Source organism: Protopterus annectens, chromosome 4.part0 (assembly GCF_019279795.1).
Source record: "Protopterus annectens isolate FY-2018-M chromosome 4.part0, PAN1.0, whole genome shotgun sequence".
Lineage (NCBI taxonomy): Eukaryota > Metazoa > Chordata > Ceratodontiformes > Protopteridae > Protopterus > Protopterus annectens.
In genome coordinates this window covers 582,798,564-582,823,044 of record NC_056733.1, presented here as the reverse complement: position 1 = coordinate 582,823,044, position 24,481 = coordinate 582,798,564, and the positions used below count along the sequence as shown (strand labels likewise).

At 36.6% G+C, this 24,481-nt stretch overlaps 1 protein-coding gene across 1 annotated transcript in view; it reads left to right on the top strand.

Annotated features, from left to right (window-relative positions):
• The window catches only part of MYO1H (myosin IH), an 835,299-nt gene that overhangs the window by 377,431 nt on the left and 433,387 nt on the right, over positions 1-24,481 (top strand). The window contains exons 19-20 of the mRNA XM_044068514.1: positions 13,053-13,166; positions 23,221-23,297. Of these exons, the coding sequence (XP_043924449.1) occupies positions 13,053-13,166; positions 23,221-23,297 (191 nt within the window). The remainder of the gene's footprint in view (positions 1-13,052; positions 13,167-23,220; positions 23,298-24,481) is intronic.

Below are 24,481 nucleotides of genomic sequence, written 5' to 3'. Positions count from 1 at the left end.
AAGAGGATTGCCAGCCTCAAACAGATGCCCTACGCAGACCGTCTAAAAAAACTCCTGCTTTAACTCCACTTTACTCCGTCGCATATCGCCTAACATACAAAGCTATGTCAAACCCAGAGCTGTTGGACATGCTCCACTTAAAGGAATCCCAATCCCTCCGAGCTACATGCTCTAGGGATCTAAACCTTGTCACCACAATAAACAGAACATGCTGGAGGGATAGATTTCTGTTCCAGAGACTTCCCAAACTCTGGAACAAACTACCTAACTATATCAAACAAAGCTCCTTATTAGCACTCTTCAAGAAAAATCTTGATGATTGATGGGAAATAGGAAATTCACCCTGGGAATCACTTCTGTGGCTCTGCTCGACAGGGGCACAGGAAATTAATTTTCTTGGGTGGCGAAAGTCAGGGTACCTTTTTGGCTAGGCTTATATAGGCCCTAGGGCCAATAGCCTAGTACCTACCTATGAACCTAGGAACCTTTGAACTTTCCGGATCTTATTTGTTTGCTTCTCCAGTCTGCCTCTGTAGCAAGGGAAAATAGTCTGAAAAGGTAGGTGAACATTAGAAACATATGAGACTTAAGTCTATGCCATGTTCAAGTTCTACTGTTCTCTGACTTTTCCTGATCATTCATTTTTTATATAGATGCTTCAGTGGAGGGATTAGAGGTTGGTTTGGGGTCAGGAAGTGGGAAATGAGTAAAGCCCAATATCCTTTTTAAATAGAAAGCTGACAAAAGCTGAAGCCAGATATTCCATAATACAGAGAGAGAGAGAGAGATTGGCAATTAAATGGGTCCTAGTATGCTTATTATTTATTGGGCATGGTAGTTACCCTAGTTACAGATAATGCCACACTGCAGTGGCTGCTACAAATAGAAGGGAACATCAAGATCCATAGTTGAGCACTGGCATTGCAGCCATCCTGCTTTCACTATTCCAGTGTTCACTAACAGAATGCATAGGTGAGGGATATAGAGGCTGACCCTCTTTAATAAATATACCTGCAGGCAAGGTAAATCACTGCTTGATGTGTATCTGACCCTATATAAGGCAGGGTCAAAACAAACAAAGTAGAAGTTGTTATAATAAGGATCCAGAGGACTCTGGAGCATGTTTGGGTGAAGAAGAGATAAACCAAAGCCAGAACATTCAGCTCTAAGATAAAGTTTTACATGCACAGACCATAATAGCCAATGGAAGTCCTGTTAAAGGAGGCTTGACTGTTTTGAATCAAAGGTTCTTGGTAAAATACTTTTATTTTTTTTTCTGAACCATATCTGGGAAATGTATTTGAGATTATCAGTACTTAGATTATTTGTTTGTTTGTTTGTTTGCTCATAAACTCATAGGTTCATTGGTAATTATTATACTAATAACCTCAAAGGGTCTTTTTAAGCCCAGACATGCTTCCCCAGTATATTTGACAGGTTTTGGTACCACTCCTTTTATTGGGTTATAGCTTGGGTATAGGTAGTCAATCACTTAGCTTTCTCTTGCTAATAGGGACATAGATGGCAGACCTGGGGTAAATTTTCAATTTCCCATCCACCAATCCGTGTTGTACATGAATAAGTGCAGGGAGGAACTCTGTTTCACATGGACGGGAAGCCTGTTCCAGAGAAGGTATAATCTCTAAGATACATACCTGTCCCTCCAGCATGTCATATTTATTTTGCAGATGAGGTTTAGGTTGGGTGTTTCTAATGCCATTTGTTTTGCAGAGGTGCAGCAGATCCATAAGGGCTGGACCAGAGGATGTTTTGAAGGCCAGGAATAAACTGCCTCTCAGTGGCCAGCACAGGACATGTTGTCTAAACCATGTCTTCTTTTTTGTGAGATACTTCTGCTGATGCCCCAGTTGTTGCATATTCCTGGTCAGGTATATACCAAAGGGGACATTGTACTCAATGACTGGTCTAATGAGGGATGAGTAAAACTGAACAATGACATCTTTGGACCTAGACCATACCCTTGCAAATAAGTAATAATTCCTTACTATAGTAGACACATAATGATCAAAGGCCAAGTCACTCTCTACATGCGTTCCCAAATCCCTAACAACAGGGTCGACATTTAGGGGTGTATTATCAATACAGTAATTTCCAGGGATGGTTGCCTTTCTAAAAGATATTATTAAGCATTTTTTGGCATTGAATAACAAACAAAACAAAAATCAAAAAAAAAAGGCTGGCTGGTTGTATAAAGCCAAAATAAAATAAAAACAATGGATAAAATGCTGAAGGTGGCTGAAGTAACTAGAATACTTGTATTACTAACAGCAAAACATTGAGCGCCTTCGACCATACACCGAGCCTTCATCAGAATAACTCTCATACTCATTGCTTTTAAAAAAAAAAAAACATTAACTTAGTTAACTAATTAATATCAGATGACTAATTCATTTAAATCTTCTTTTGTTCCTATTTCTTTTCAACTGACCTTTCCATTAAATCCTGCTGTTACACAGCCATTCAAAATAAGTTTCCGTTTAATTTCTAAATAGTTTATTTCATCATCTCTATTACCATTAATACTCTTCAGAACAAAATTAATCACTGTAAAAATACATTTCTTGAAACTTTTATAATTTATAGAATGATTTGCCAAAGCATTCCTATAATTTTTATTTTTAGTAGCATACCGATGTTCATGTATTCTATTTTTAAGCTGTCTGTTCGTCTTTCCACCATAAAAATAATCACATGAAAGACACAGTGGATAATAAACCAGCAAATTCGGAATTACATGTGAAATAGCCTGGAACACTATACAATTTTTTAGTTGCTTCATAATAAAAATTTGAACTTTCTGATATAAACCTGTATAAAGAACAGCTTAAATATTTAAATGTACTTGTTTTATTCTAATGCTGACTATTTTTATTTGATTGTTCTTCAAAAATATATTTTTTAAATTCTACCCTTCTTATTTATAAACCAAGACCTCTTCCCAACCAGACTAGCTACTTCATCATTCCCAGGTAAAATATGACAATTGTTATTAACCACATCCCTAATATAGTGACTATCTAGGGAAAACACAACAGGCATAGCTACTGCACATTCTCTGTCAGTACCTTTATTTGGGTCTGTATTACTTCATTGAAAAATTGGATCATCAAATGGCATTTCATTGGAAATGCTGTGCATTGACCCTTCGTCTTGTGAATGGCTACACCCCCATGCCCCCTGCTAATTATATATATCAACCTATGAGAGTGCACTTTCATGAGGAAAGGGCAAATGTTTAAATTCTCACTTGTAATGCAATCTCAAAATGGTTCGACAAACAGCGTGTTTGATAAAATGTGGTCCAAAATGCCATTCAATGAACCGATTGTTCGATGAAGTAATAGGGACCCCTTTTATTCTTGTTATCCATAGTTATCAGAGTTCTCCTACAGTAAGTTTTAAACATTTTTGGGGATACCCTCTGAACAAAAAATGTTTTCATCTAAACTATCAATCTTATCTAAATCTGACATACGTTTTTTATTCTCATAATTTGTTCTTTAACTATATTATTCTTTAAATATGTAGGATGCATACTATTATAATGCAATATAGCATTACTAGCTGTATTTTTATATGATATAACAGAAAAAAAGCTTCTCACTATCTTGTTTGTTAAAAACTTTACCATCTAAAAACAAATTCTATCAATACTCCTACAACATGTACACTTTAAAAAGGTAGTACTGTTGTTGATACTATCAATAAATACATCCAAACTCTCTACAGTCCCCATCCAAATAAAAATATATCATCAATAAAATGGTGATATGCTTTAACATTGAGACATAACCAGGAACCTCTCTGAAAATCATGGTTTTCCAATATGCCATAAATAAATTGGCATAACTGAGTATCATCTTAGCACCAACAGCCACACCTTTCTTTTGTCTGTAAAAAATGTTCTACAAACATAGAAAAAATGATTTAAAACTTGTTCAATGTTCTCAATAATTAATTTAATTTCACCATCTATATATTCCTTATATTGATATAACATATGGGAAACCCGTTCTATCCCTATTTCATGGGGAATAAGCATATATAAAGATTGCACACCCACTGTTACAAACCATTCCTCTTTCCCCACATCAATACCTTTATTTTTTTATATGAAAACTATCCCTAATGAAAAAAGGTAAACCTTCCACTAATATTTTTAAAGAACAATCAAATAAAATTAGTCAGCATCAGAATAAAATAGGCATGTTTAAATGTTTAAGATGTACTTTATGTAGGTTTATATCAGAAAGTTCTAATTTTTATTGTCAAGCAAGTAAAAAATTGTAAAGCATTCCAGGCTATTTCACATGTAATTCTGAATTAGTGGTTTATAATGTACAACGTCTTTAATATGTTTCCTTTTATTTCGGAAAGATGAGCAGATTAGAAATGAAATGGCAATTTATTCTGAATGCCTATGCATCTCCAGGACTTAATAGAATGGTCAGTTATACAGTAATGTTAAAAAGCAATATGAACAAACGAAGATGCAAATGAATTAGTCATCTGATATTAATTAGTCTATTTGGTTAATGTGCTTTTTTTTAAAAAGGAATGAGTATAGGTTAGTTATTCTGATGAAGACATGGTCAATGTTTTGTTGTTAGTAATAAAAGTATTCTAGTTACTTCAGCCACTTTGAGCATTTTATTAGTAGCCTTTTTTTATTTTTTGGCAATGAGTTTTAGACCATGACTCTGACACCAGTTATTAGTCCATGTCTGACCTTCTTGGAGGATGTTTATGTCTTTGGGGGATTTTATGGCTGCACCTAGTTTGCTATCTTCTGAGACTTTGGTGAGCCAGAAGTCTTTGATGCTGGGCTTGATTTCAGAGAAGTAGATGCCAAAAAGGAGCAGCCTCATCACCAAGCCCTGAGGGTCTCACTAGTAACTGGCATTTTTGTGGTGATAGACTCACCTATCCTGACTTCTTGTGTGCCTATCATTGAGCCAGATGGCTACCCAGTAAGTGAGGTTGGCATAATGGTTAAGGTATTTACCTTAGAAACACATAGTGCGGGGTTTGATTCTCAAATGGGGTAATTGGCTAGGCTTAAAATTGCCCCCAAGGGCAGTTAGCCTAGTAGTAATCTATGAACCTATGAAATATGGGGTTATACTTAATTTTGTGAGCTTGTTTATGATACCTGAGTAGGATACTGTGTTGAATATTTTGGACAGGTTGAGGTAGGCAGAATGCACTGTTATGCCCTTGTCCATTGCTTTGGTGACTTTCTCAAAGAAGCACATGAGGCTGAGTAGGCATTACCCGCCCTTTCATGAAACAAGACTGTGTTGGATTCAATGTCTGAATGTTTCCTACGTCATTTTTTATCATGTCCATGATTATTCTTTCAATGGAATTATATATGAGAATAGACAGACATGCATTGGTGGTTGTTTCCCTAGTTTGTGAAGGCCTACGCTTATGCAGAGGGATAAAAGTTGCAGTCCTCCATTTGCATGACACAAAGCCTGTTTGAAGGCCATGACTCAATATGGTCCTAATGGTCCCAATAGGTCATGTTTCATGTTGTTAAGTAGGGATCCTGAAATACTATCATGTCCATCGATGCAGTATTTTTGGCCTTGGAGTATGCATTGAGGACCTGTCCCCAGTGATAGTTGGGGGAAGCTATTGTTGGGGGTATTTCCTAGAAGTTGTCTTGGGGAGAAAGCAGTTTCAAATTGGAGCAGAATTTATTGGCAGTAATTTAGCTATATCCTCCATCTCAGTATTGGTGTCTCCATTTAAAATTAACTTGGCATACTATTGTGCATTGCCTTTGAAGTTTTGGACATACCTAAAGAATGTTTTGTGGTTACCCTTAAATTGGGAGGCTACTTTTAATTCAAATTTGCCTTTGGTAGACTTAATTAGTCTCCTAATTTGTTTATTTAGTTTAATGAAGGAGTTCTTACCTTGCAGGACATTGCATTTCCAATTTTTGGTCATGATTTTCTTCCTGTTATTATACAACCTGTTGATGCTGAGATTCCACCTGGGTGGCTTGTTTTTTGAGTTTATCTTCTGCTTATTTTAGGTAGGTACCAGTGTCTTTATGCCACTGTATACATGATTGTAAAGATTTTTTGTGAACAACTCTACATGAGCAGTGGTGTTCCCTTGGTTTAAGGTGGCTCTGAAATTTTGCCAGAGTGTTACTTAAATATAGGAAGTTTGCCTTTAAATAATTCTTAGAAGGTCCAGGGTTACCTGTTGTCCCAGGTTTTATTTTTATTTCAAACAAGCTAGCTTTATGGTCTGACCTAATCAGTGAGGACATTGCACTCTAGGGGGCAATGTTCCCCTATGTTTGTGAGGACTAGGTCAGTAATGTTGGTGTCCTTAGTGGGCATGTGGACTCGCTGGGCTAGGGCACTTGTGTTACCAAAGTCCAGGAATCTTTGTGCCTGCATGTTTGAGATTGTGTATGATTCCCAGTTTATACTGGGGTGGTTGAAGTCACCTGTGAGGATGATGTTGAGATAAAAGAAGAGTGACTCGAGTTTGTTTAAGTAAGTAGCATGGGTTTCCTGGGTCATAGAGGGGGATATATACTTCACAGTTGTAAGGGAAGGACTTTGCCTATGGTAAGCTGCACACAGAGGAGCTCAAATGGATCATACAACTTGACCAGCCTTGAGCTGTGATTGTTTTTGATATATATTGAGACACCTCTGCCTTTTATCCTTTCTGTGCAGTGGGTGGTCTACATTTGTGGAAGGCATTATAGTCCTGCATTTCCATGGATTTACACCATATGTTAATAGCTACACAGACATCTACATCCTCCAGGGTTAGGAGAACTTGCAGGGAGTGGCATTTTTGTTTAGATTCCTGACACTGAGCCACATCACCTTCAGATTATTGTGGGATGGTTTAGCTATTCCGGATGGTTTATCAGGTTGGCAATGCCTAAGAAAGGCCCTATGGGATGAACAAGGTTTTAGCCAATATTCAAAAGCTTAGCTGGGACAGGTGCCATCTGACATTTGAAAAGACTGAACTGTTTGCTTTATTTCACTTGTTACTGCTTCATCCTGTTCTATTTTTATGAAACAATGCTGATTCATTTTTTTGTCGGGACAATAAATGTACTGAATTTTTAAAAAAAACTGTGAGCTGTCTGCTGCTTGAAATAGCATAGATGTTAAAACTGAACAAATAATACAAAGAAGAGGATTAATTAGCAGTCTCATGGAAGGTAAAGAATATAACTGTTAGATACTGTGGAATGCTAATATTTTTCTGGGCGAAATAAAGGAGAAATGTTTTAATGGTCTAGTGCCAGAAAACACTGGAACACAGAAATGATGTAAGATCTTTTATTACACAAATACAAGTTCTATTATAGTTCTATATTACAGGTACAACTACTTTCAGACTGACATGAGCCTTTCATCAGGGAGGATAATAAGTCAGTGATGCTATATATTGTATTTCAATATCCACATGTGCGTAAAAATGAAGAACATAGTACATCATTTCTTCTTCATTGGCTAAAAGATATGTTAAAAATTGGTGTAAGAAAATATATTAATGTATAATTCAAATGCTTAGATCTAACAATCCTACTCAGAAAATTAAACAGAACTTCAAGGCTTATGGACCTTTCAGATTCCAGATTATGGAGCCATAGTGCATGCATTAATACAATGCAATCCTCTTGTGAGATTTTATTTTCCTGGCTTTGTTTTGCCTAAAATGAAAAACAGTGAAAAATCCAAAAAGAGCAGAAACATGTCTCAGAATATTAATTAATGTAAGCAAGTAGTAGTCATAGTGTTCTAAATATTTACTGATATTACGGCATATTGAATGTGTTATATACAGTATAGATTGCACTTAGTGTATTGAGGTGCAGTCTCGGAGTTGATATATTTAAGTAGCGGGGGTGTGAGGGGTGCAGCCCCCCCAATGGGTGGTACCAAGGGGCTTGCCCGCCTGCATATAATTGAAGTGTAATATGTTTCTGTATGTACTTGTGCTGGAATATAGTAAGTGTTGGTATCCTGTGTGCTTTCAGTATTTTGAATTTTCAGTATTTTGAACTTTCGAAATTTTGGTCTCAGGATTTTAGTCTTCAGGATTTTGAGCTTTCAGGATTCTGTAGCGCTCATATATATATATATATATATATATATATATATATATATATATATATATATATATATATAATGTATGCATCTCCTCCAAATCTTGCTACCCTCCTCTCTTCACTACTTACCATCTCTAGTATACAGTACTCAAATACTCCCATACAGGGCCTACTATCTTACATATTATTTTATCTTGTGAGATGTCTCCTTAATGGCATCAGTTTTTTATTGCATCACTCAATGTGTGTTTTGTTCTACCGATACTGACATCCAGGGTCTACTATGTATAAGCCGAGCTTGCTTAAAACAAACTATTGTATGATATATCTCTTTGATTGTATATATACCTCTGTACAGAATTGTTTTTTGCTGTAATTGTGTTGTTGTGGAGCTTTTCTCCCCGGGCCTCCACTGTAAATGGACCTCATTCCAGTCAGACTTTCCCAGTAAACAAATGTAAAAAAAATTTACAAAATTTAAAATATATATATATATATATATATATATATATATATATATATATATATATATATATATATATATATATATATATATATATATATATATATATATATCAATATATAAACACTTTATAATCTCGAAATACTGAAATATCGAATTTCAGTATCTCGAGACTATAAAGTTGAAGTTTGTAAATAGCAAATATCTCAAATTCGCGGTTATGGCTTTACGTTACATAATGTCTGGGATTGTATGTGGATGGTGTGCGGTGCTGTGTGTGGATTTAGGTGTTATGTCAGGTAAGTGAGTGTTTTGTAAGGGTTTTGGGTGGGAGTTTGAATGTATGTGAGTGTGCTGATATGTGTGATGTGTGTGTGAGGGATTGTAGAATGTGTGTGTGTGTGTGTGTGTGTGTGTGTGTGTGTGTGTGTGTGTGTGTGTGTGTGTGTGTGTGTTTGCTTTTGTTTACTGTTTGTGCGATCTCGGAGTTAGTATATATAAGTAGGGGGGTGCAAGGGGGCTTGCCCCCCTGCTTATTTATGTTGTAGGTTTGTGGATTTGTTTTGTGCTGTTTGTTTATGTTGTGATGTGGGTGTTGTGGTATATGTGTGGTCTGGTGTGTGCTGTGTTTTAGGTGTTTTGAATTTTGCGGTTTTGGGCTTCGTTGTTTTGGTGTTTCTGTGTTGTGTGGATTCGATTTCATGGTCTCGAAAAACTGAAATTCGATATTTCAGTATTTTGTGGGTCCACTTCACATGACTGAAAGCTCGAAATATTGAAATTCATTTGACTGACTCCACAATCCCGAATGTTCAAAATACTGAAAACTCATTTGACTGAATTTCAGAATACAGAAAGCTTACAATGCTGAATTGCAAAATACAATATGTTAAGCCGTAGACATGACGCGTGTTTCCCCTCAACTGTGAATTGCTTAACATAACAAAATATGCACAGATCTGTGAATACCAAACATTTCATCACAAATAACATTAACATTCACAAAACCTAGGTTCACAATACCAAATAAACCGTGCAAATATTACCAATAATTCATCACACCAAATGAAAAAAATGAATAAAATGCACACATACAACACCAGCGACTAACTCTTTCCAAAATTAAAAATTACTAACAGACACTGGATGATATAAAACCAAACTAGATGGGGGGCTACGAACCCCACAGCCCCCAAACTATATATGCTAACTCCAGGATCGCACTGCAGTGGGGAAAAGGGCATATACCCTTTACTTACCTTATAGTACTGTACACATTGCTGTTTTGTATTTTGCAATTCAGGATTGCAAGCTTTCAGTATTCTGAAATTCAGTCAAATGAGTTTTCAGTATTTTGAGCTTTCAGTCATGTGAAATGGACATATATATATATATATATATATATATATATATATATATATATATATATATATATACTTATATATATATATATATATATATATATATATATATATATATATATTATATATACTTATATATATTATATATACTTATATATATATATATATATATATATATATATATAGATAGATATATATATATATATATAACATTTATATTATGCTGTCAAAAACTCAAACTGTCAACAGACTAATAATCAACACGAAAATATCGAAACCCCCGAACATCGAACATGCACAAAAAAACAAAAAAACACCCAAATACAACACAAATTGCTCTATGCAGCTGGGCAAGCCACCTGCACCCCCCACACCCTCGCTACTTAAATATACCAACTCCGAGATCGCACTACATTGCAGTAAACGAAAACCTCCCCTTACGGAGATTTCCATTTACACACGTGATGACTTTCGCTTTCGACATTTTGATGCCGACAATATTAGCTTTGATATTCTCGGCCTTCAACAGAGTGAAGTAGACATTATATATATATATATATATATATATATATATATATATATATATTTATATAAACAAAACAAAAACACATTTGCATGCACAGACACATATATACGTATATGTCTAGTTTCATTTGCAAGTTAGTGCCAATTAATATTTAAAACACAGACTACAGTGAGGGAATCAGCAGTAACAGAGAAACCTCAAACATATCAGTGACCAAGCAAAACATCACTATACTACTGTTAAATGTTAGTAAAAGTATCATCTGGAACCAAAAACACTTAGTTGTTCAGAATACTTCAGGGTATTACTGAAGAGCTTTAGGTATGCAATGCCTGTACAATAAAGACAACTGATCTGAGCCATGGATGCAGTGATGTTGTTATGCAATAGCATTACTGTGTCTAAATTAGACTGAGAAAAAAATGCATTAATATTGCATCAAATGACACATATTGCTTCTCAGAGAAGATGGTTAGACCTTTGAATGCCCAAGAAGTAGTACAGTGTAGGTCATCAAATGAGTTTGGAGATGTTTAGGACAGAATGAGGAAGGATGGGGCAAAGGGAGAGAAGAATCAGCAGCTCCAGTGCAGCGGAAATGCATAGAGGAACACTTGGCCGTGACTTAACTTATTCAACTCACATTTTTAGTTGTATGTCTGTAAATAAACCACTGTATTATGATAATAAGGCTCTCCAATACTGAATGGTACACAGTAATATCATCACTCTGGGATGAAATCAAGGCACCTGGCTTTCGGCCCCAGTGTAATAACACACATCGGTACTGCTGTTGTTGTACAGTGCACATTCACACAATCACACCTGAATCTTACTGCTTCACAGTTGCAGTCAAGACAAATGAGTAACTTATGTCTAGTAGATAATTCATTAAAATTGTTTTCTTTAGGAGAGTAGCTACAAAGAAATTTCTCCTCACTATAATAGTCTGGTGACCCTGGAATAGATACTATTAAAATTAAAGGAAACCAGATTAACTGGCATTGAGAGATAAAGCCCAGACTATGACCCAGGTGACCCAAGTTCAAATAGCAGATCAGACACTTAAAGGACCTGGCAAGGGAGGATGGGTGTGCCCACCCCAGGGGGACAGGGTGGAGCAAGATACATAATGCCAGAATCCTTTGGAGGAAGAATGGTGTTGTTTAGTTGTCCTGGGGTGAACATTTAGCCCACCTGTCTACTGGTAGTCCTCATTAGTATATCCCTGGGAGCATACATTTACAGGGGAGTGCATTATAGATCCCTGCCATGATGCAGGTATCTTGTCACTCTACCCAGGGATTAGGGTTAGGCCCTTTAAATGTCCTCATAGCCATAATGCTGGCAAGGACACACACAAAAAAAAATCATGGTTGCTTGAATGATGGCCCCTTTGGATGGCTGTTGCCTCCATGGTTCTGGAAGCAGCACACCACAGAGAAGTAAATGGGCTGGAGTCAGTGGGAGTAAGCTTGATGGACGGCAGGCACTGGGGCATAATGAACATAGAAATATAAGAATAGCCAAGGGTACAACGGGCTTTACCCCTGCCCACCCCATAAAAGCTACTGAAATTTTTGAACAATGCAATTTCTTTTAGTCAAATCTGTATTCACACTGCTTGGCTCTAAGAAGTTGTTATAGATCCAATACTAACAAGTAGGAAAGCTATCCATTTACTCTCTGTCTTTTATATGAGGGACAGATATCCAAAACTGAAGCAAATTAAAGCAAATTAATAATATTTTCTATCCAGGGAACTGACATGCTTGTTTTTTGTCCCACTAATTCTCACAGTAGTTCTCATTGGAAAAACTTATAAAGTAACAATGTGAAAAACTTGTCTCAAGGAGTCACTCCATTTGCACAGCCTAGCATTACCATATAATAAATGCAAAAATATTACAAAATGACCACAGCAGCTTACTTCCTGGCTATAATTTCCTCCGTCCTTAAGACATCAATTAATTATTATCAGAATTTGTGTCAGCAGAGATGGAAGCTGTAAAATCCCACCTATGAACGTGAAGTGACAAGATCATATTTCATAATGTATTTACTGATGCTAAGTATGCATTTATTATGTACCCCTAATAGGTAGCTTTTGATTTGTGTGGTATGTTTTTTGGCTGCTTTTTTTTCATACAAGCACTGAAACAATGTTTACTAAACTGAAAATAAAGTTTAATAAAGCCATCCCTGGTTGTACAGCTTAAAGAATGCATTACTGAGGTTAGAATCTTAAAACTATGAATCACAATTTCAACAGGTAAGATACAGACTGAATTGAACATTAATTCCTGATGTCTGTTTTTTTGTCAGTAGCTTTGCCCTCACACCAATTCATGCGGTAGAATTTAGTCCTTGCACCCCGCCCATTACATTCTCTCATGAGTTGTCACAGTACATTGCAATAATTCTTCTCCCCATTCGTGTCTTTCATCTCAAAATTGTTTGTTTGAAAGTTGCAGGATACAAACCAGAGGTCATTGAAATGGGCAGTGTGCAGTAAGCACTATTTTCAGCTGGTTACCAAGTATGAGCGGATACTGTTTTTTTTTATGTTGACAGGTACAAGTCCCTGTGTCCAGATACATGGCCTCATTGGAATGGTCCAACTCCTGAGGGTGTTGAAAGGCTGCTGAAACATCTTGGGAACACATCAGAAGACTACAAGTTAGGAAGGTACAAGTCTTAAATTGGATATGTGTGAAATAAATTTATGTTTCATGGGACTCTAACATATACCTTCTCAAGCAATATGTTTTAAACTTAATATTAAGTACTATTGTGTCCCCACATTAAGAAATAACACAATTCACCAAAATAGTACAAAACTATTAAAAATAGCTGGGCTTGTGGCCCAGTGGCAGCAGTACATTTTACTGTGTGTCTATTTATCGGTGCACAAAACATTACATAAAGAACGTTGCGTATGTTTGTTGCTGATGTTTATTATGTCAGAGTTTGAATCATGAGAGATAGAGCAGAAGTTAGTTAAGTTTACTTTTTTCAGCCCCTGTTCTTTTACACTTTCCCTTTTTCTCCAAGTTTCTCCAGCCTCAGAATTAGTATATATAAAGACTGTGGGTGTGAGGGGCTAAGCCATCACATCAAGAAGTACAAGTGGCTTGCTGTCCTCCAAAATCAATTGTTTTTACGGTTTATGGCAATATTATCATATGATTAATGATCATTAAAGTGCACAGCCAAAGATGATATTAAGCATTTTGGTTATTTTAATTTGTTTTTTAATTAAACAAGATATCATCAATCATAAATAAATTGCTCCAGTTCTTCAGCTGTATTTCTGGAGAAAGCAAATGAAAAAATGTTTTAATAGTAGTTTGTTAAAAAAGTGAACAAAGTTTAATGAAGAAATGTTACTGAATAACAAGAAATGTAGACATTACTTGAAAAAACCTGACATATCCCTCCATTAATCAGAGTCTGCCTCCACAATGTGTTGCTTTTTACAACTATCTGCAAAGCTGCAATTTGGAAAAAGGAAATAACTAGGTTTGTGGGGAAAACCTTATTGTTTCTTCTCTTGATATATTCTTAGGGAGCTACGATTCACTGAATCATGCTTCAAACAAATACATTGCTTTTGACTGAGCACTTTCCCACTGCTACTGGTTTATTTTTTTCTATTGCTATTGGTTTGTTTTGCATATATAGTCCTCATTCTTTCCAGTACCTGAAATTGTTTAAAGAAAAAGCTTAAAATTGATCACAAACATTAAGCACTGCAAGGTATTATATACTTATTATTTTCAATGGTTGCTTTCAAAGCCTGTAAGGCAGGACAATGTAATTAAGTCAATGCTGGTTCAGCAATGGTGTCTGCATCACTTAAGTTCTGCATAATGTGAAGCTTCTATACTATAATCATTTCAAAAGTGTTACAGGCAACCAATATTATTTCATATAATGGGACTCACTGCCTTTATATTTACACATGACCACATGTACATGGGCTTTCACATCCTAATTAGTCCACTAGGTTCTTGGGCACCAACAGTTCTACAAAATGTACATTGTTGCTCTGATCTCAATATAGCTATGCTATATGAGAGGGAAAACAAGAGAAAAATAAAAAGTGAAGCAGCAAATTTTTACTGGTGGGATACAATAAAGACCAAGCCCGATGCCCAATACGTAGACTCCATCACCATCAATAGCAGTGATTTAGTATTTGTTTGCTGTAGAAAAGATGAGCATTCAGGGCATTCTAGGTTTGCAGTTTCTGGGGCTGTTTCACAACTTCTAAGCATCAAATTCAAGCCTTCCTTGTTGGTGAAGGCCCTTCTGCACCACTGTGATAGGAGAGTGCTGTCTGGCTCCCATCTAATCAAGGGTGATTGGACTAGAGCTCAGAGAGAGCATCCTTACTGGCTAGTTTGGGTTAAAAGGATTATTTCTTGTTTTATGTAAGCCCTGCATTTGCACTTGTTTGCATGTAGTACACCATCGTGCACTGCCACGTAGCTGCGATTACCATTGATGATTATAGATTCAAATGTTTTGCTTGTTAAATTTTCTTTTAGCACTTTGCCTATGACATTCCAGAGATTCTTCGCAGCCCTGGTCTACTGTCAGGTGGAACACTAAGCCTAGCCTCAGAGGTAGCAACACACCTCTCGCCCACTAGCCATTCCTATGTGTGACCTCTTTTCCTGACCATATAAATTTACCTGACACTATGGATGGGCAATTTCCCACAGTTTCTCCAGCCAGCTTGGTCATCAAGGGCATCCTGAGGCAGTGTCACAACTGCCTCATGTTCACTGACAGCCCTCTACTCCTAGTCCAAACAAACTCAACATATGAGAGATGCAACTATATTAAGAAACTTGAATTCATGCTCTCTAACACACCAGTCAGTACATACAACAATGAGTGGGTTGTCAGCATGCACACCTCACCTCCTACTCCACCCAAACACACATCACACATACCTACATATGCAGAGGTCCGCACCAGAAACATACCCAAACACCAGAGACCTCCCAAACACAAACACAAGCATGCTACACATAATACTTCCTCTGCAGAACTCATTACACATAATAGCTCAAGCACCAGTGTCTCACCTGTCAAGCCCTTAAGGCCAAACACAAAACCAGACATAGTAGTCATAGGTGATTCCATTGTGAGACACACAGATGTCCAACTCACCAGGCTGGATAAGGAAAAGGTCACAATCAGCTGTCTGTCAGGTGCTAGGATCCACCATATCATACGTGCACTCAAGTCTCTCAACGATAGTTACTGTTATGATATCATAGTCCATGTTGGTGTGAATGACTTGAGATGTACCTCTCTGAACTATATGAGGACAGACATGACTGAGCTCTCGGATTATGTGTCTCAGGCAGGTATGTCAAAAGCCTTAAGCAGCATTTTACTTTCACCTAGGATGAAGCCTCACTACAAACAGAAAATGATTGACTTCAATAATTGTCTTAGCTTCTGATGTTATTCTAAGTGGATCCAGTATCTGTCATCCTGGGATAACATGATCAACAGAACTTGATGCTTTGCCAGAGATGGTCTGCATCTGTCACCCCTGGGATTTTGGTTACTAGATAAGGCACTTCCTACCCCCACAGTGCCTTTTTAGGCAGTGTCTCAAGGACAAAATTTCCAAGTAAAAACCATCTAAAAACAACCTCAAGGTTATGCTGCTAAATGCTAGGAGTCTTAACATGAAACTGCACTCACTGGAAGGAGTCCTCACTTTGGAAGATGCAGACATTTGTGCATCATGGAGACCTGGTTCAAGGCTGTGAAGAGCATCCCAGCCATACTGGGTTACCCCTCCTTCCACGCATTCAGACCACAAACAGAAGGTGTTAAACTAAAGGAGGTGGTATATCAATATTCTTTAAAGATAAATACATCTCTAGATTGGTTAAACAGTATGATTCCCTGGAGATACTTAAGGTGCAATTAACTGTTGGTATGACTCCTATTCAAGTCATTGCTAGTTACAGGACCCCCTCTATGAATCAGGACACCCACTCTGCCTATTCAGATCTACTTGACTCTATCAAGATATATCCAAACACCATGGTTTTGGGCGACTTTGACTACCCATTCATTGACTGGGTAAATTACTTGTGCTCAAACTCACTTGCCCAAAGGTTCTTCTATATTGTTAACTCCAGTGCCTGAACCAGCTGGATGACACCCCCACAAGAGGTGCCAACAACCTTTATCTGGTGCTTACCAATATGGGGGACCACTGTAGCACCCCCACTGTGAGGTCTTCCCTGGTGAGATCTGACCACAAATCAATCTCATTCGAAGCAACTATCACACCTGACCCCCCCCCAGCAGCATCTAAACTAAAATACATCAGCAAAACAGATTACAACCTCTTACAGGATGGTATAAATAGCTTCACTACACACACCCCCTCAGATGGAACTGGCAACTATGCCGAGTTCTACACCAGTGCTTTATACAAACACCTGTATTACTGCACTGACTTGACCATACCTGATAGGACCAAAACAAGCTCCTCAAGAAAGAGCAAACCTGCCTGGTGGACACCTGTCATTAATAGGTTTTACAATAAGAGGAAGAAATTACTGTCTAAGAGTAAGAGGGAGCAAACCCTAAACTGGAAACACTCTCTCATCGGCTTACACAAGCAAATAAGACTTCTTGTGAAGTCCTCCAAAGCAAACTATGAATCCAAATTAGCTTCCACAACTAAGGACAACCATAAGGTGTTCTTTAGTTACATCCATAACGTAAAAGGAAAGGCTGATTTGTGCCAAACTGGTAGTTAATGATACCACATATACTGAGCCTGTGGACATAGCTAACCTGTTGGCCAACAGGTTCTGTGAAAACTTTACTCCCCTGTCCTCGTCACACATACCCCATGACATCCCTACTACCTGTCCCTACCTTGTATCTCTAAACAGTAGGTCATAAACACCCTCTCTAAGGCCAAAACACAACATCTATGGGACCTAATAACATCCCAGGCTGTGTCCTACATAGGCTCCAACAAGAATTAGCAACACCATTGGGTACTCTTTTCAATCATAGTCTAAGCACCGGCTTCATCCCAGCTAAATGGAAAACAGCCATCGTTATTACCTTGCCAAAGGTGGAGCTTTCACTGACCCCAGGAACTATAGACCTATTAGCCTGACTAGCCTTATCTGCAAGGCCATGGAGCAAATCATCATGGACCTTATCAACAATGATATAGCTAATCTCCAGACACTTGACCCTACTCAGTTTGCATTTGTCAAAGGTAGATCATGCCTGTTAAACTTGGTGGAATTTTTCAAGACAGTCACCAAGGCCCTGGAGGAGGGGAAATCTGTGCATACAGCCTATCTAGACTTAGCCAAGGCTTTTTACACTATCCTCCACAGCTGAACTAGTACAGTATACAGTAAAATATGGCAAAAACAGTTCAGACATTTCAAACAAACAGTAAAATGCAAATACAGATTAAAAGTGCAATATAAGAGCATAAACAGGCACACTTAGTTGGAAGCAAAGGATGCCTCAGATCTTTCAGTATCTCAGTGAAGAGCTGGTTTTGATGTTCAAGTGATACCAAACATTCTAGATTCAGCAAGTTTAAATCTGGCTGAATCTAGAATAGATTCCAAACAATATTCACTGAAATACTGAAAGATCTGAGGCATCCTTTGCTTCCAATTAAGTGTAAGTGCCTGTTTATGCTCTTATATTGCACTTTTAATCTGTATTTGCATTTTACTGTTTGTGTAACTTTTATTGTATTGTATTACTGATGCAGCTTTTTCTCACCTTGTATTTTAACCCTCATTGTATTGTATGTTACTTTGTAACCTGATTTGTACTTTAACCTTTATTGTATTGAATTGCTGATGGAACTTTTCTCCCCTTGTATTTTAACCGTTATTGTATTGCTTATGGAGCTTTTCTCCCTGGGCCTCCACTGAAAATGGGCACTTCTTGGCCCAGTGGACTTCCCCGGTAATCAAACTGATAATAAAATAATAATAATAAATAATAATAAATATAAGATGCAGAAGTACTAGAAATTCAAAGTACATAAAATCACAGTCACAACAGCAAAAAATGTATAAATAAAGCAGCAGTTCACTAGCAATTCTCAGCTTAGAAGGGTGTGGGCCACACTCAACTGACACAGGAATCTAGATCACAAGCCCTCCTAATGTAAAACAACTGGTCAGAACTAAGACACTTCAGAATAACAGAAACAATGAGTCTTCAACCAGTAATTTCCATCTTAAAAGGGTGTAGGCTATCCTCTCCTGCCACAAGAGTTTAGACCGCAAATCTTCCTAATGTGAAATAACTTGTTTGGAACCCAAGTGCTTAAACCAGAACAAAGACACTTAAAACAACAGGCACAATAAGCCTTTACCCAGCAATTCCCTGCTCAGAAGGACAAAGGCTACCCTCTCCTCCCACGAGAGAGCAGACCACAAACATTCTTAATGTAAAATAACTGGCCTGAAGCCCAAGTCCTTAAACCAAAAATCTGAGGTTTAGAATAACAATTACAATTTAATCAGGCCACTCAGGCATCATTGACAAACTCACCCAGCTAGGTATCGACCCTTATATCATTAGATGTGTCACTAACTGGTTCACTGATAGAATACATACAATCAAACTAGGGGAATCCACCTCCAACAGCAGACCTGTAACCAGTGGTGTTCCACAGGTATCAGTCCTGGGACCTATATTGTTTAGAATCTATTTATCCAAAGTATAAGCAAAAACTAAAGGTCTGTGGCTGACAAAGTTTGCTGCTGACTACATACTGGGAGAAGCCATAGCATCTCCAAATGATGTCAACATCCTACAAGAGGGTCTTACACAAACAAATGATTAGTGCCATAGTCATGGCCTTAAACTCAATGCAAAAAATGTATTATCATCCCTTTTAGGTAGAGCAATGTTCCTGCTAATCACCACATCAATGACAAAACCCTAAGTATGCACTCTGTGGTGAGATACGTGGACACACAGGTTGACACCAACCTTACCTTTGATCACCATGTCTCCACAGTGGTAAGAAGGGCATTTCATATTGCTCATCTCATAAGTAAGGGCATTGCATCCAGAAAAAAAGAAATTATAACCTCCCTGTACTCTTCCCTCTTCAAGCCAATAATTGAGTACAACGCCCCTTTTAGTATGTACCTTTCCAAGCACTTGCAGCAATTGGAGAGACCACAAAGATTCTTCACAAGGAAAATTCAAGTTCTTCAGCATCTGTCCTAGGTGGATCATCTGAAATCACTGTCACTTTATTATGTTTCATACAGACTACTCAGAGGTGATCTCTGCCTTGCATACAAGGCAATCTCTGACCCTGCTTTATTGGAAATGCTGACTCTCCATAAGTCACATCGTACACAGGTTACTCGTTCTAAAGACCTTAACCTGGTATGTGACATTAATCGAACCTGCTGGCGGGACATATTTGTCTCCCACAGGTTACCACACCTTTGGAACAGACTTCCACTTCATGTCAAACAATGCACCTCATTGTCCCTCTTCAAATGCAATCTGGATGATTGGATAGATAACTGTAAATTTACCCCAGGGGTTCCATCTGTGTCCCTCTTAGACAGGGGCAATAGGTGCTAATCATGAAAATACGGGTAGAACTTGGTTAGGCTTGTAAGGGCCCACGGGTCATTAGCCTAGTAACTTCCTATGATCCTATGAACTACTAGGGAAAGCTACATAATGCTAGGTGTTTCTTGTTTCTAAGCCTTAGTAACATGTCTTAAAAAGAAACAAGGAAATGTACAATGCTTCTGTGGGAACAAGACAGATCATTCACATGCTCCTATGTGACACTCAGAACTGTAGTTTTATCTCTCATATACAACTTCCAAAACTGCATTATCATACTCTGAGGTACAGTGATCTCAGAGTTAGTGTATTTAAGTAATAGAACTGCTGGAGCACTAAAATGTATTAATACTGCTGCATACAGTTTCAGTTTTCAGTGCTTCATTTTACAGTTGCACATTACTATTTGCAGTTTTGAGTGTCAGACATGTATGTGTTCGTCTTGAATTATGCAGCCTGGTCACATTCACCAGGAAGACCCAAGTAGTTGCATGCTATAATAGTTTCAAAGTACAAAATCAGTACCTAGAATTACAGTAGTCTGTTTCAGGTCCCATTTCTATATAGTAGGTCTCACAGGGTAGGTACACTGTGCCACTGGGACAGTGGCACAGTGTACCTACCCTGTGAGACACTGTGCCACTGGGATTTGTAAGTACTAAGAATCTCAAAGTATGAACTTCTTAAATGTGTATAGCTAAGAATCCCATAAGTTCATATTCTTGAATTTATCTTGTCATTTCAAATGCTTAAGAGCAAATCTTTCTATCCAAGCATTAATACAAGACATTTAAGAGGGTAATGTTATTCACTAGAAATGTTTTCTTTTATATATATTTACCTTTTTTACACTTCATTTTAGAGTATTCTGTTTTGAGAATGGTTACCTGACAGTTGGTGCAGAGGGTTAAGGCTGTGAGCTGTAGTTCCTATGGTAGATGATTTGATTTCCACAGGCCTCATTTGTCTATTATGTGACCTTGAAAGAGTCACTTAATGGGACATTGCTCCCACATCACCACTGAAAAGGGACTGTATGTCTAGTGAGCTTACCTGTTTAACAAATGGGTATTATTAAGGAAAAATGAATTGTGAAAGATAACGTATTGAGATTTTTGAGTATCATAATAATACAATCAATTTTGGAACTGACTCAATGTAGTAATATCCTAGGTTTGTTACAGATAATCTGATTTTAATTGAAAATATTCATATTTCTCCTTCTTTAGCATTGTCTTATCATTTGTCTTTTTCATTTGAAATAATTAAGAGTTAACCACGAGTATAGACCAAATATTATAATTATGTTCTAACTGATTATCATCAATTAAAATATAATTTGCTATCTTTGGCTTGGGTAGAGAAGTCTGAGTCAGTTAGCAGGGGTTATGATAACATAGAATCACTATTGTATAACAGTGTAGCTGGACAACTTGCTACAGAACAGTATTAAAAAATAAATTCCCAGTATAGTAGAATTATAACCTGAACAGATAATAGGAAAAAGAGGGCTTCTTGTGTTTACCATAAATTTACAAATAAGTTTAATAAAAAGAAGTTAAGGTTGAGAAGTAAAGAACTATGGCTATGCATAAGATATGAAAAAATAAAATATGAAAATTTGTTGGCAAATGATCACATAAACACTAAAAATATAAATATAGTAATCCTTCAGTAATGAAAGATATAATATTCTAGTTTTAGATGTATCAATGATTAGTGATCTTGAATTGATAGCTAATGAATTTAATAAAAATTTTACTGGTTTTGGCATTGATACAAGTAATTGTTATCCTCAACCCATTGAAGAAAGAATTGATTATAGGATAAAATGTCCTAATATTGCTGAAGAGATATTATCAAGAGCCTTAAAAAATAAATCTGATACATCTTGTGAATCAGATTCGATTCCAGGAATTTTGCTGGTTAACATAAAAATATTTATGAGTATATTAACTAGGACATTCAACTCTATGATATATAATGAATGTGTACTAAGTTCTTGGAAGGAGTCATTAGTTCCTCCAATTTTTAAGTCTGGAGATAAAGTGACACTATAAAATTATCATCCAGTAAGTCTAACACAAATATTATGCAAATGTTCGATGCATTAGTGAAATCATAACTTAAAGAAAATAATCTTGCACTGCTTGATATTTTTCCATGTTTTTTTTGTTTTTTGTTTTTTTTAAATCTGTTTTACACTCACTAAATTTTGAAGTTTTTATGATTACATCTCTAGGGCTATGGAGATGGGAATTAGCACAGGTGTAATCTATTTGGATTTAACCAAAGCTTTTGATTTACCATCATTCCACACTATTTATTTAACTTTGGAACAATATAAGGTTAATCAATATTTATGTAGCTGGATTAATTGCTAGTTCAGGGGCAGAATCCAAAGATTAGTGATTAAAGGAAAAAAAATCAGATCCAGCACTGGTGAGATCAGGTGTTTCCCTGAGATGTGTCCTTGGGCCATTGTTGTTTAATATCATTTTTGCCTCTGTTTTACACAATGATCATTGTTGGCTGCCTAAGTATGCCAAAGATTGTAATTGTTTTTGCTAACAAAGATGATTTCACTAATATTAATAAGTATTTATTATGCTTAGCAAACAGGCTAGTACAGCTGTTCTATCATGTAGTGAGAAAAACTATAATATCATGTATTTTGACAAACAAAAATGAAGGAGATGTATTACATTGCCTACATTTGATTTATTGGATGTTAGTGAATATAAAGATTTTGGTATACTGATTGATTCCTCTTTTTGTTTTGAAAATCATGAGCATCATGTGCACTAAGGCTTTGAGACAGATGGGTTTGCTTCTCAATAATTTTAAAGTGAGAGATGTTACAATCTTAGCAAGTTTATTTAAGGTGTTTATATCAGATCAATAACACACAGGATGGCACAATTCTGGAATAAATCACCTGAATATATCAGAGGTATGAATATGGTGTTTGATCTAACAATTACTGAGATAATGTTCCTTGAAAGCCATAAGACTTGAAAACTTTACCTAAGTTATGAACTTAGTAGTTTGTTCACAAAATGAGAGAGAAATAATATTTTTCCTATTCATTTTTTTCTTTTAGAACCAAAATTTTCATTCGTTTTCCAAAGACGCTGTTTGCCATTGAAGATGCATTCCAGTTAAGAAAACATGAACTTGGTAAGACCTAAATAATAGCAGCATACTAACAGTTATTATACTAAACAACTTTACATTTTTATAATGTCTTACATTTTCAGTGCTGCCCATAACATTATTATTTAATGCTTAAGAGTTAAAAAGTTTTTTAGCTTTTCATGTGGCCTTGGTAATCACAAGAATAATGTATTCTGTGATACTTTTTCTTTCATTTTACCAAGGTAGATATTAGCAGTGTGTTAATAGATGCTTTTCCTGCCTTTCCATCTTTGGTTTGCCCTCACAATGTATATGGAAAGAAAGAATATTTCAGTTTCAGCACTGCAACAGATAACTGATGGTTATCTGTGTTGTTAGAAGTTAACTTTTCCTCATTAAAAAGATACAGACAGATTCATCTTTTTTTCTTGATGCTGTTTTCCATTGCTTCTCCACATCTACCTTAGTATGGATAAACTTAATTTTAGGTTAGGTAATATCTCTGGGGGCAGCTGTTGATTTGGGACAATTGTTTCTATCAGGAGAGTTAAATGTCATTATTTGAACATGTACATAGTTTTATGTTTGTTTTAAGCTAATAGGTTATGTTTTTTTTTTTAGACTTTTTATTACAGGTTCATAGGTTCATATGTATGTACTAGGCTAGCTTGTAAAAGTCTTGTAAAATGTGATACAGGTTCAAACAGAGATGACAAGAAACAATTGTATAAATGATCAACCTGCCAAACATTATTGAGTGCACGTAACACAAAAGCTGGAAAGACACATTCTTATCATAATGACTACACTATCCATATTATTTTGGCCTGTGAATGGCCTCACAGGTATAGACAAAATGGTAGGAATATTGAATTATATTAAGAGTATAAGTACAATGATTCAAAAGACATATTTGGAAAGAAATGAGAATGTGAATATGACAAAGAAAGAACTTTAGGATGGATATTCAGCAGAATATCAGTAACAAAGAAAATAAGGGGCACTTACACTAATTGCTTGAGGAACTACAACAGTAATAGAGGAAAGACAAAGATAATAATGGTATATTTGTAAAAGTGAGAGACTACTGGAAAGGATTATGCTGGCATGTATTTATATTCCACCTAAAACTGTTATCATGTAGCTTAAATACATTTCAGGAGAAATAATCAGCTTTCAGAAGGGAATATTACTTATAGGTTGGGACTGAAATTTGATTTGTGACA